Source organism: Aythya fuligula, chromosome 4, assembly GCF_009819795.1.
Source record: "Aythya fuligula isolate bAytFul2 chromosome 4, bAytFul2.pri, whole genome shotgun sequence".
Classification (NCBI taxonomy): Eukaryota; Metazoa; Chordata; class Aves; order Anseriformes; family Anatidae; genus Aythya; species Aythya fuligula.
The window spans coordinates 67,229,241-67,243,285 of record NC_045562.1 but is presented as its reverse complement, the minus strand read 5'-3'; the positions used below and the strand labels follow the sequence as shown (position 1 = coordinate 67,243,285).

At 37.3% G+C, this 14,045-nt stretch overlaps 1 protein-coding gene across 1 annotated transcript in view; it reads left to right on the top strand.

The window, feature by feature from the left end:
* The window catches only part of RGS12 (regulator of G protein signaling 12), an 85,384-nt gene extending 74,569 nt beyond the window's left edge, over positions 1-10,815 (top strand). Inside the window, 1 exon segment of the mRNA XM_032187266.1 lies at positions 10,451-10,815. Within this exon segment, the coding sequence (XP_032043157.1) occupies positions 10,451-10,815 (365 nt within the window).
* Positions 10,816-14,045: the final 3,230 nt, after the last annotated feature.

The window sequence follows — 14,045 nt, the reverse complement described above, 5'->3', positions numbered from 1 at the left end:
AAATAGAAGAAGAGGTATCTATGTGCTACATTTATTTTTGATGTTTCACAAACATATGGTGCCATAATTTGTATGATCACATTTCTTTGTGATGTGGGAATATACATTTTAATTATTTATCTTTTTACACAGAGTATTTGATACTGTTCTTTATCTGTATGGTTGATTTGTAAATACTTTGATTGTTGGATGCTTATAAATGGCAATGCAAATTATTTCATTCTCTTGGTATTTGAAAAACAAATCCCTTTGTTAGTAGTATTTGAGAAATGTTCTATAAGCGCTACTACTTAATTTCTGAAACTGAGTATTGGACAGACTTGTAACCAGTGCCTACAAATACAAAACCACAAAATGTACTTCAGACGTATTGATGTGTATATGCATAGATTTGTGTTGGTGTCTTTCTGGTAATGTGACAAGTGTACAACATAGGTATCAATTTGCATAGCTTTCAGTGAGAACTGTTAAAAAAACCATTTGCACTTAAAAAAAGAAAACTTCATGAATTTACAGTATTTTAATGCATGCCATACATTTCTGTGTAACCACTGAACTGTAGCTTTCCCTTTTCCCACTTTCTACTTTTTACTTTGTAGAAATCTTTGTGTAGTTTTCACATGTATTTTGTATCTTTGTTCTCTCAGGAGTAATAAATTCTAGACCTAGTTATGCAAACTGGTTTTAAGCTTTGATTTTCTTCATTATTGAAAAGCAGTTCTCTTAGTCCTGGGATTAAGAATTATGATTGAAATTGTCTTGTAATAACAAACAGATTAATTGATATGAACTAACAATTACCTTGAGACAAAGTTGACAAGCATAATATTTGTTAATAATCTAAATATCAAAGGTAAATGCTGTCTTGAGATGCCAGTAGGTCACATGTTAAATCCATAGCATTTACATGTGCACCAGAAGGCAGATGAGACAGGAGATTTCTTTTAAATGAGCTATCACAGGAACTCCTGAAAGGAGAGTCTTTTCTGTCTTTGGGTTCTTGGGCTAAACTTTATATTCATCACTTTTCTTCTTATTTTAAACTCAAGCAATTCATCCCTTGTCTTTGATAAATGAGCTGGTGATCTCAGTTCATTTGATGTGGAGTAACCAATATAACAACCTCTTGATTTGGTAGTCTCTGATTAAGAAATGAAGGGTCGGATGGGTGCTGGAGGCTGACCTACTCTTTTCATTCTTAGAAATGGGTCCTATATAACAGCACTGTGAAGCCGAATTAAAAAACAACAGAAAACCAACCAACCAACCAAAACAAACCAGCAAGAAGCTTGTGGTGCTGTTACCTAGGCCTCCTTTGTGTTCTGGGCACTGAAAATGACATTTTTTTCCAAAAGTCACTGTGTTCCCACATAGTTGTGGGCCTCCATGAAATAAAATGAAGCACTTGATGTCCTGTTGCAGTTCCCCTTTTAAAATCATTCAGCCTTTTACACACTAAATAACTAATATCCTATATATTGAATTATTTTAGAATTTCATTTATGGATTTGAATTTTTATGTTTTCCAACTGGTCTATTCTACTCTCACTGGTGATTGTGGTTTATTTTTTCTGTCACCTGTGAGAGCGCTTTAAGTAATCAAATGGAATAATTTTGCAAAATGAAAATCTTAATTTCTCTTAACTTTGTGACAATTTTTTTTTTTTAGAAGTAAAAAATTATGTAAAACACCTTTCTTCCTTTTGACAAACTTGATGCATACACTAACGCTATTTTACACTGTTCTCGCAGTACACTACCATTTTACAGGAACTGTAATCTACAAAAAAAACAACCCTGACTTTATTGAAAGTTTTCTATTTTCATGATTTCATGGAGATTGCATGGAAAGACTATTAAATGACATTTAGCATCACAATAAAGAATGCTGGAAACTATCTCCAGTCAATGATCAATTTTTAAAAGGACTAAATCATTAATAATGGTTGCTTTTTTAAGTGCTTTAATGGTTCTCTGTTCATAATCTCCTATCAGTAGAAAATGCATTTTTAATTGCTTTATTAAATTGAAGTCTTGGGAGAAAATGTAAAACAATGACCACATAATTTGAATTGGTCTACAACCTTGGTTTCAAATTGGTATAAGGGCATGCATGCTTACACTATACGTTGAGTTTTTATCTATTGGGTGTACATATGCTGGGAGGGTGTCAGGGTGATGAAGACTGGCCATACAAAGCAGCCCCTCGTGTGTAATCTTGTAGTGGAGCAACTTTCTGACCTCAGGCTGACGGAGCAAAGCCAAGTCAATTTCCAAATATTTCCCTGTAAGGGGAGACTCTTGAGGTGTTTTCATTTTTGAAGATCTAGAAGGCAAAATGAATGATGAAAACCAGCAAAATGAGGTTTGCAATGCAGAGAATAATTTTGCAAACACATCTTAACATTAAGTAAGTGAAACAAATATTACTGTAGTAATATTTAGCTATAGGGTATATATTAGCAAATCAGTTTGATATTTAGCTATAGGGTATATATTAGCAAATCAGTTTGCAACACAAGAATCATTACTGATTCTAGTTGTGTTACTCAGCAAGGGAAAATTTCTTGACTTTTAAACAAGCTTACTACTTCTGGCAAATTTCCCATTATAAAATTTGGGGCTTTCTGGATTGGAAAGTTAATTTTGAAATACTTCATGCTTCTACATATAATGCTGGTGGTATCCAGCTGTGGAAGAAATAATTATTGTGTGGTGTAATTGGCTTGAAGCAGAGCATTCGTTTTTGAAAGTGCTAAATTACTGATTTTATCTCGTTGGATTTATTAATTTTTAAATTGCATGGGATAACACTTTGTTGCCCTCCATGTCCATAAGTTTTTCCCTGGGGGTTAGGCATGTTCACTATCCGTGTGAAAAATAGGTGGCGTGGGAAGGGGCAGTTTTTCAACCCTTTGGTCCCCTTGGGGCCAGAGCCTTGCGCTGCGTTGTATATTCGGTGGTATTCCATGGGGCCAGCAATTTGTTTGCTCTGGTTGTGGACTCTCCTACTCTCTGGTTGTGGAATGCTCCTAGGTGGGCATTTTTTCTCGGCAGCAATTGGGCTTTTTCAGAAAGTATCATTTTATCTTTAAATAGGATAACTTGCAATGGTCAAGACACATGGATTATAGATTTCATTCCGTTGGTGTTCTTCTCTCTGTTATTTAAAAAAAACAAACAAACAAAAAACAAAAAACTTTTTTTTTTTTTTTTTTAAATGTAGGGTGAGAAATATACTTAGGATGAAATTTTAGTCAATGGAGTTATTGTCTACCAAATGAGAAAGTATTTTTTTTGAGTAGATATATAGATTGGGTGGAGCAATTCAACTGAATATAGAGTTTATTCAGAAATCCCTTTTCCAGGTACATAATGTCATTGGTTAAGAGAGAGAACCAGCTAGGGAAAATAAAGACATGGTGAACTCTATTTGGAATAATACTTGGATATGTAAGATAACAATATGGATATGTAAGAAAAGCATGAATGTAGACTATATAAACAGTTACTTAATTAGTTCTGAAGATGCTGCTTGTTTCTGAAATAGATGGGCAGCATTATCCTCAAAATAAACTTGCTTCCTTTCTTATTGGAGAGAAAGCTGAGAAGCAGATAGTGCCAGTGCGAGGATTTTTCGCTTTGAATGCTTGCACAGAAATAAAATGCTGTGTGGGCTCTCAGAGCCTGGGGCTGGCTATTGTTCCCAATGACAAAAAAATAAAATAAAATCCCAACTGCTCTTTATTGCTCACAGAAAGGGTGCAGGACATTGTAACCAAGGAACGGCAATCAGATGATAGCAGCTGTATTTCTGTGACTTTGGCTTTTTTGTCTACTAAACTTTTCAGCTTCAAGGGTAATGGATTCCAAGTGCAGTCAACTTTGGGATAGTTAAAGAGATTAAAAACTCACATATATCTTCAAAAAGGAGGCAAAATAAGCTTATTTTTGTAATAAATTCTTTAATACTTTATTTAACTTATATTTTGCATAACCCCTTAATTCACAGTAGCATATTTCAGAGACAATCCAGTGATGTTTCCTATGTAAATAAAAATAAGCACATAAATAAAAACATGAATAAATAAAACAGATGGAAGGGATTCTAGTTAAAAGATGTAAAATTAGTATAGATCATTATTACTAGCAAAGGCTGTTGTCCAGCAGTTAATTATATCCTTATTGGTTATGTGTAATCTTATAGAAGGTAATTGGATTTTGGAACAATATAAAGAAGTACTTAGGGATCCAGGAATGCTAAGGCCAGAATCTGTTAATCCCCTTTTAATCAGAGCATGATTAAAAGGGAGAATTACATGTACTACATTACAGATCAATAATAAACAAAGGAGAAGGAGAGCTATGTTAAGAGTAGACAACCGGGAAGCAAGGAAGGCCTTGAGGGATAACTATTTGAAAGCCAAGCTTATTTCAGTCAAACAGCAAGACACACGCTGTAGAGGGAATTAACAAATTACTTCACTGGTTGGATAAAGCATTAGAGAAGTTGCAACTTCTCTTTGAAACAATTGCACACAGGCTAAAATCAGATCTATTCAAAAGCACAACTTACATTTGGAGAGCGAAATGAATTTGGTAATTGTTCTTTAAATCTAACTGGTAGCCCTGCTAAACCACATTTTAGAATTTAATTGAAGAATAACATAATGGCAGATTAAATTAAAACTGATTCAAGTAGTTCAATCCACTATTTCCTACGAATCGTATTACCCTCAGCAATAATTAAACCTCCTGTTAAAAAGTTCTGATGGAAAAACAAAGCGAATGTTACCAATAAGCGCTGGAAGATCAAACTGAGGGACGAATATCTGTAGGCTAGTGCAGAGATGTTTTGTCATGTCTCGCTTGGAAAGCATTCCCTGACAATTATGTCAGCTTTAAGAGAGGAGGAACAGCAAAGTCAAGCACTTTGCCCAGTTATTGAGGGCATGTAGGAAATTTCGATCTGGATTGAAATTTCGAGCTTTTCTTTTTATTTCTTTTCGCATTGCCCCTGGCTTTTAAGTGATGCTGTGTGCAGTTCCCTACCACTGCTGCCATAGCCACTGCCCCAGCATCACTGGGTGCTTTGTGTCCTTTCTTAATTAGGCATATCCCTCATGAGCACATAATTACTGCACGTGAGCAAGAGCAGCAGCAGTCATACCAGCTCCCTCTTCTTTGTCATTCTCAGATTTTGGCTTTCCAAATAACATCTTGTTCTTCGGCTTTGCGAGTTCTTTTGAGATGAGGGCAAGGAAAGAATTTCTGTCCGTCACATGTTTCTAAACTTGATGCTGCAGAAGCGTTCCAGAACTTCCCAGGACACGAGGAAATAGGCTGGTAGTGCAGAGTATTGCCCCTTTGTGGGGTAATCCATTTCCTAGCTCGATGCCATCATAGTTTGAGTCAGATTTCAAGGCACCAGGCTTATGATGCAGTTGGTGTTTCATCATGCAAGTGAAATATTAAGTCAAATTACCTTTGAAAAGATTCAGCATAAACTGTAGTTAGGAACGTTTCATTAAATCCTCTTTTTCATTAGGGTTATGTCAATTAAGAGGTGAAAGGAGGCAAATTTTTGAAGGGTTTTTAACCTGCAGAATTCCAAATCTTAAACGTAAGGTATCCTTTTTCCCTTCTGAAGCACAAATCACCTAAGAAACTTAAAAAAATAAAAATGCTTACAGTGCTAACAATACATCAGTAAGTGTGCAAGTCACTGATCAACCGCTTAAAAAAATGCATGTCTGGGAAGCCTAACGAAGTGCCATTTCACAACAGTCTCTCACATTAAAGAATGCACCTGAATCTATGAATTTGGACTGGTCATTTGAAAATGACTGATTACATTTGGTGGTGGTAAATAACTGGTTCCAATAATTGTTCCTGAAACAATTTGGTGAAAGACTTCAAACAAATTCTTATCTGTTGTAAGTCATCATAAAATCATCAAACTGGAGCTCCTTGTATTTAACTGAAAATCTGATCCTCTCTCTGTTAGAAGCTGAATGCCTGGGATCAATGGTATAGAAATCAGCAGAGTTATAAGATAATAAAATTTTAGTAAAACCAGAAGACTAAATGTAGTGATGGGTCTACATGAAAGAGCTGTCTATTTGGAAGTGGTGTTGGGATAATTATGGAGTAGTATTTAACATTCCATCCTATGTGAGATTCACTAAGTATGGATTTTCAAATATACAGAGTTCACCTCTTACAATGAAACTTAACATATACTTATTTTTTCTTTCTTTCTTTTTTATTTTATTTTTATTTTTTTTTCTAAGATAAATGTGGTGTGAGTGGAACTTGATTCAATATTGATCATTTAAAAATAAAGGTACTGAATTTTACACCTGGTCTAAATTATACTTTAAGAAATGACTCACACCTATAAAATTTAGCACATTGAATATACAAGGACCTAATAATTACTGCACAGAAATATTACCAGCATTTGAATTGCATCCCTTGGAAGATGTGGGTGGACCTATAAATCCCAAGCATCTCCGTTGCAGTTATGGCTTTTTCATCCTGTCTACATGTGAGAGTTAATGCTGTTCCTCCAATTCCTGGTCTTCTTCTGACCTCATCTTTGCCTGGAATTTGACCAAATTCTCGGTTGGTCTTAAACTACTTGGAAGACAATATCCTCCAATATCTTGTTTAGATCTTACCTAGATTTTGAAGAATATTTTATACAGAAGAATGTAAATTCCCTTTGTCTTCGTCTATTGAGACAGAGGAAGATTTTTCATAATCACAATGTTAAAGTCAGAGAGCTTGAGAAAATACACAAAATCTAGGTGTCAGGAAAAGAGTAACATTGGTAAAGGAAATCAGGAGACCAGCCCAAATGCTGCCCAATCATTAACCCTTCAAAACTGCAGAAAAATATACATACAGCCTTCTAAGCACTCATTTAGCTGTGGATCTGTGAAATAGCAGATCTGCAGCTTACTGACTGAAGACGACAAGCACATTCTCCAATCTTCAGACCAGCTGGAACATATTAACAGGATCACATGCATGAGACAATTCCCTTACAGCTGTATGGAGTGCTTAGTGAGGGAGCTGAAGATTACCCATGGACTGGATTGCGCTACTCCAGTCTCTGGAGAGCAGTCTGTGCAAGCATTGATGTAAGGACTGGCTTCCTTTCCCTTCTGAAGTTAGGTAGGGTGCTTGAAAAATGATATTCAGGAAAATATAATATCATTTCTGGAAAATATAATAGCATTTCTGATGTGCTTTGCACAGGGGAAAGCAGCCTGCAGTGAGAGCCATGGAAGTTTTCATCACTTCAGTGCAAGAATAAAAAGTGAAGGGAAATTTTATCTGTGCAAGCTCTCTGCTCTGCACAGATATTACCCTGTATAGCTGTTTGTTCGGGTATTTGTTACTCAGAACAAGACCAGCACAGAAGTGTTGCAGGCATCATTTAAGCCTTGTTACAAAGCACCACTTAATACATGCAGATCTTGAGTCTGTTTTAAAACTTGAGGGATACATTTTAAAACATGCTGCTTTGGGGAATCTCTATTATTTGTGCTGAATAGCCTTACTTCCTTTGTAAATCGTTTGTTTTGAAACGTGGAAAAAATCACACTGAAATCCTTTTTCAGTGTAGCACTACTCTTGAAATCACCTTTCAGTTTGGCATAGATGAGCCAAGATCTTTTCCACCCTGCCAGGAAAAGAGCAACCACCTTCACAATATTATCCCTTAGCAATTCCTTGTTCTTTTTAACCAGTGTTTCAGATAAGGCCTTCTGCATTCCTGTCCTGCCTCTAGTAGTAATTTGTTAGATTCTTCAGAGGGATTACTCCTGATAAGACCATTAATAGAAAAAACTGCCCGTAATATTTGATTTATTCCTCTTGAGATGGTCTTATGTGAAGCCTGAGAGCTATCATTGACCTGATTTTTTCTTTGTTCCTAAAAGACTACTTGAAAGCCCAGTTGCTCCATGTGGTGACTTGGTGACACCATAATTCAAGACTTCAATGGCTACGTCTTATCTGCAGCTGTAGAAAGACCTAGCCACCAAATAAATACAGTCATACTTAACGGCTTCCGTAGAGTAATACTTCCTCAGCAGGAGTTTCCAGAGATGTTTATTCATTGAACCCTGCTAATGTGGACTGTCTTGTGTCTGTGAAGACTACTTCATCGTAGCTCAGAGTGACAGAGCTATGATACCAGATGCCACCATCAAAGTTTTTGCTCTGCATTACATTTAGTAGAAGGACGTATGCTTAATAATAAGACTACCGGATGATTCATGCTCTGTCAATGCCAACTATTTATTGTGATTCATCATTAGTACAGCTTTTTAGAAATGAGTGCGTCTTTTAAACCAACATGAAAGGAGAATCAGAGATGTCCTCAAAGGGCATAGAATAGTAGATTAAAAAGATCAGGAGTACCATTGAATACAGTCATGTAAAATAAACATTTTAGAATAGAAGAGTACCATTTTACACCACCGCCATGCAAACAACACTTAAAACTAAGCCGATGTTCTGTTTGCAGTATGAAGATGTAAGCATGAGGTGTAATAGAGGCCCATTAGCTGTAATTTGGTAGTTGTGCTGGGCTAGCGGGGCTGAGAAAGCTTTTTGCCTTCTCTCTGCTACTGCTTGGCTGATTTGTTTGGAGTTTGATCTAATTCTTCTAGTTGTGAAAAAAGGCAAGTACTTCTGATGTGGGATATCCACATTATTACTTGTGGGGCTGCACTATAGCAAAAGCAGTGAAATAATATTGTATTACGTAGAATTTTGACTTATTTTCATTAAATAAAAGCTTTAGCCTAGAGTGATTTTATTGAAACAGTATGAAATTGCCTTTTTGTCCTTTCATTAGCATTTTTCCCCTTCTCCATACTGAAGAGATCTTGGTTATGATGATTGTATTATTAATTAATTATTTTTCTTACAAAGACCAGCGTACAGATCACTTTAGGGAACAAACACAGAAGATTTCCAAGCCAGCTATGTGATTTAACCACGCAATTGTCATAGGGGCTGTGTGGCTAAATGTGCTGGTCAGACATTTTAAAATGTATTAGGTAAGGCATGTTGGATAAGATGGTATGTTTTAAAAGACCAGCTGCTACACATGGAAAAAAAGAAATTAAATTGCACACAGAAGCCCTTTCTCATGTCTGCCTTTAACTAGAAAGTTTTTCTATTTTTCTCTTGGATAGCAACTGGTCTATTAAAAGTGGTAAAAAGTAAAAATGATTTCTCTCTGCAATTTTGCCCCTTTTCCATCATTATGGTGGGGATGCCTCAGATGCAGAAATCATGTTTGTAGTCATAGTGTGAATCGTGAAACAGTTCTTTTGTCATTCCCTTCTGCCTGTTGAAACAGCCAGAACAGTTGTATCTGTGTTTACTTTAACAAGGGCCTAACAGACTGCAATGTCACATCTAAAATAAAACTATTTTTTTTTTTTTGGAGCTGAAGGTTTTAGTCTAGGGTTAACCTCAACTTCCCATCCCAGTTCTGAAACAAACTGCTCCTGATTTTGCTAATGAAAGTCATATATTTTGGGTGAGACAAAGCACACTGACAGATACATAATTTTTAGTTACATATCTTCTAGTTGATGCAAGTCTTTAAATATCAAGCCCAATGTGTGTATTCCAATGGGCTTCTACTTGACACTGCACAGCCTGTGAGGCAGCCAGTGCTGGCAATGAGGAAGACTTGGGATGGTAATGACTTGGCATGGTTGGTTCCAGACAATAGGCCCAAATCCTAACAGTGATGATTTTAGGAATGCTATACCAAAAAGAAACTTCAAGGTTAAAATATTAGGTTAAAATATCACTTGTAATGATTTTTTTTTTTTAAATGCTTAAGCTCTTCAGCAACCTAAGCTATTTCTTTTCTTCCTGTCCTGTAAACTCTCCCCCATACTTGCTAGATTACATTTCAGTACAGCAAACTGAAACTTTAGATCAGCCTAAGTTTGTTGGAGAAAGACTAACCTCTAGCCAAATGAAACATTATCCCAGCAGGGATTTTGCATTGGAGGCCAATTCAAATCAAAGAACATCTCCTGTTCTGCCCCACTGGGAGTTCTGTATCCTTCTGCTTCACGTTTGGGTTTGCTGGTGTGAGTTTTTATTCTAAAGGTGTACAAATTTATGCTAAGTAGTTAATGGAAGTTTATTTATTTAAATTCTGAATAATGCTAATGTAAGACAGATCTCTACTGACACTATATGTACCTTTGAGACCTACTGTTAAGTTACCTGCTGGGTACCTCCGACAGTCTCCTTGGTGGAGGAGATGTCCCAGTTGATGGTCTACCTTTAGCATCTCGGAGGAGGTCGCAGCACGGAAAATGCTAGGAACCAGAAGGTAGCTAACTCTTCTGTTTTGTGCGTTGTGTTTAGTTAGTCTGTTTGTTTCTAATTCTTCTACCAGGTGCAAACCACAAAAAGAAAACCGATTCACAGGAAACTTCAGGAAACTCTTGTGAGCAAACGTCTCTCAAAGTGAAGACCAGCAGAAGCATTAATCCCCCTGGTGTGAGAGACAACCCTGGCAAGGAGCTGCCTGTGAACAGGATAATTGATGTGGATGGAGTCAAGCTGGAAGACACCAGCACACGTTCCTGCGATGAGTCTGAAGGGAACCTCAGCTTTGAAGGTTACGTCTCGGAACTGAGGTCTTGCCAAGGGAGGATGAGGACTGGAGTTTATCGGACATCAGACCTTCCCTCTCTGATTGCTGTAAAGAGTGAGAAGAATAAGGGCACTGAGAATCAGTATAAAGCTACTTTTGTTTAAATCTCTGTTTTTAATTAAGAGTTGTGGTATTTTTGCCTGGCATTGGCAGCAATGGAAATATGCCTTAGGGACATATTTCTGCGAGTTTTAAGTTGTTTTCAGTACCTGTTGCCTTCAACGAGCCTGCCAGACAGTCTGTTCTGATATGAGTTAGAACCTGTAGAATGAAAAGAGAAGTATTTCAATGAAAGTATTGAACTATTTGCTTTTGTTCTCTTACTGTTTATATATCATTTTCCCTGTCATGATTCTGTTGCACAGTGCAATTAAAATGATGATTTCCACCCCTACCCTTCTTGTCTTTAATAAAGACAAACTCACTTTAAGTTCTCCTATCGAAATTTTTTATTTAAGATGACTTAATTTTAATCTTCTAATGCTTTTCCTGGTCTGCAGGATTCCCTGTGTGTTGGTTGACTTCTGAAGTAGAAGTAAAATCAGTTACTGTTGAAAAAAGGTTATGATTATTTTATTAGTATCTTCCTATCTTTCTCATAACATTTGGGAAGAGGTCCAGGTGAAACTGAAATTCACTTTTGTCCAATGGATTACCAGGCTTTTATGCAATAAAACCTTTGTTACACAAGCAGTAAGAAGAAAAAAAAAAAAATCCTGTCCTGGGAATAACAGCTGCTCCTGTTGCCAGCACCAGTGCTGTTTTCTCAGCAGAAATGTATGTGCTATTTACACAGCGGTGGGAGAGCCATCCAGGTCCCTACTGAGTGCTGCTCTTGGTGTCTTGGCTTTGGGGGAAGGTGGATTTTTGTTACCGCTCCTCCAGTAAGCTGTTAATTGCCATTTAGTCTTCTTGTCGTTGATACTACTTTCAGTTCATCTTCTAGCCTTGGGCAGAGTTTTGAGGAAGAAAAGGTACTACTGAACATGTTGCTTTGCCACATTCTCCTTTTCCTCATTTTTCATTTCTTCAGAAGAGGTGATGAGTCTGAACAAGCAAAAGTGTACACAGAGAGTTCTGGCTCTCTGTTCAGCTCTTTGAAACAATATAAAGTATATATATTGAGACCTTTTGGTGGTTCACCGCTTTGAAATTGCTTTGGGACTCAAAAAGTCATATTGCATAGCTTCCAGGCGGCAGAGCCACACAGACAGGAAGTCTAAAGCTGTGATTATTCACCAGCTTCTTTTTCTTTGCTCCTTCTTACTAAAACCTACCAAGAACTGTGAAGTTTTAGAATACCAGAAAATACTGGAGAGTCTTACTCAGTTTCTTAAACTCATATCTTTTTGTAAAACGAGAAGGAGCTACACAGAATTTTACAACAATAAAGTGTGGTTCCTAAAGCTTAAGAGTTATACATTAAATACTCCAGTGATATAAAAGGACATAGCACCCATTAGCTTTACAACTTTAATTCTTTTTTCATGATTAAGTGATTCTGCTCCTATTATTGAGGGAAACATTAATATTAGTCTCAACACATTGTGTGACTGAATGAGGATATGTGCTGTAAGAATAACTGGTGTTTTAAAAACTTCCAAGATTAAAACCCATTTGAGAGCCATGCTAAAATCACAGTGGTGGAGCAATGTTGGATGTTAGGGGAATTCACAATAGCATTTTTGAGGCTGTCAGTGCTAGTTGGTAGCTGAGTATTTTTTTCTCATGGCAGTGAATAAAATGAGCTGGTTGTCTGAGCCCAGATCCCACTGCAGCCAGGTATCCGTGCCAGGGAAACACAGCTGGCAGCAACTGAAATCAGAGGTAGGAGTGGGTGAACAGGCTTGGAAAGCGATGCAACTGGATCCCACACCGTGATGAACTGAGCTGCTGAAGCAGAGCCACAGTGCGGTGTGTGCGGGTTGGCTTTGCAAGCACTCAGCTTGTACCTGGGCTAGGGATAAAGGGGGAATAAAGGGATAAAGGGGGAAAGCTGTCTGTTCCTTTTGATCCATAGGGTAGGTAGCTTTAAATCATACTGTGTATCATCTGTGCGGGACACAACAAAGCAGTGACAGCACAGTGGTTATGAGAAAATGTTTAAAACATCTCTGTATTTTAAGTGGTTTTCCCATGTTTGCTTCTTATTGTTTTGGTAACATTTAGCTAAGAATTGCTCGTGCTAAGTTATTTCTTTGCACAGATAAATGGGCACGTTTATCCTATCTTCCAGCAAATGAGTAGCTTTGTTCTAATCAAGACCAACATTACACCAGTAAAGCTCAAGAGAGGGCTCAGTGACCTGTGACACATTTTGTACTTTTTGTGTGTTTTGGAAAATCAAATCTTGACCTCAAGCAGGTTAAAGCTTGAAACTCAAATACAATAATTGCTGTCTTTATAAAACCTTGATCAGTATTTTAGATGAAACCATCTTACATTGTGGAAGTGTGCCTAAGTGGTGTTTGGTGAGCAATATACAGTTATTTAACTGGAAAAAGAGACAGCTGAGGGGAGGTATAATGATGTCCTAAAACCCTGAAGTGCTATGGAAAGGGTGGATAGGGACAGACAGTTCACTCTCTTCTAAGACAAGAGTTAGGGACCATCAGGAGAAGCTGGTAGAAGCCAGGTTCAGTTCAAAGAGGTGGTTCTTCACCCCAGAGTATGAGACTGGTGAAGACCTTAGCCAAAGGATGTTGGGGAGGTGGGAAATTTACATGGGCTGCACTAGTAAGTAGTTGAAAGAGACGTACTGAGGTTTGCTAAACAGTCAAAACTCATGGGATCGAAGAAACCTCTTGAGCTTGAAACCCCACAGCTTAAGCTGGGTTGTTACGCACGTGGAGGTTGGGTGGACACAGCTGAAGAGCATCTGGTTATCCAGCCTCTGTGCATCCTTAGCTGGTAGAGCTAGTTGGTTAATTTAAGATAACTGAAATTTGGTCTGTTTTCTTTCTGAAAGCTGGTAAACTGAAGAAAAAGAAGGCAAACAACAACAACAAAAAAAGCTGTTTTTTAAATACTGAGTGCAGCAAACTGGGTCTGACTCTATCAAGGATTCAAAGGAGACTCAGGCTGTGTGCAGGAAAATGAAGGATGTGGAAAAACGGAATTTTCTTTAACATAGGGAAAAATCCTGGCACAATGCCTGGAAATCCTGTAAACAAGGGAACATGGGAAAAACATTCCTCCCTGCTCTGCACTGTTATGCCAGCTATTGACATATTGTTTAAAACAATGACTTCTTAGCTAGGACTTGTGAAAATTCATTACTTGGACTTAGAAATAATAATATTAGTTCTCCATTTCAATATCTGGCAGAAAAGAA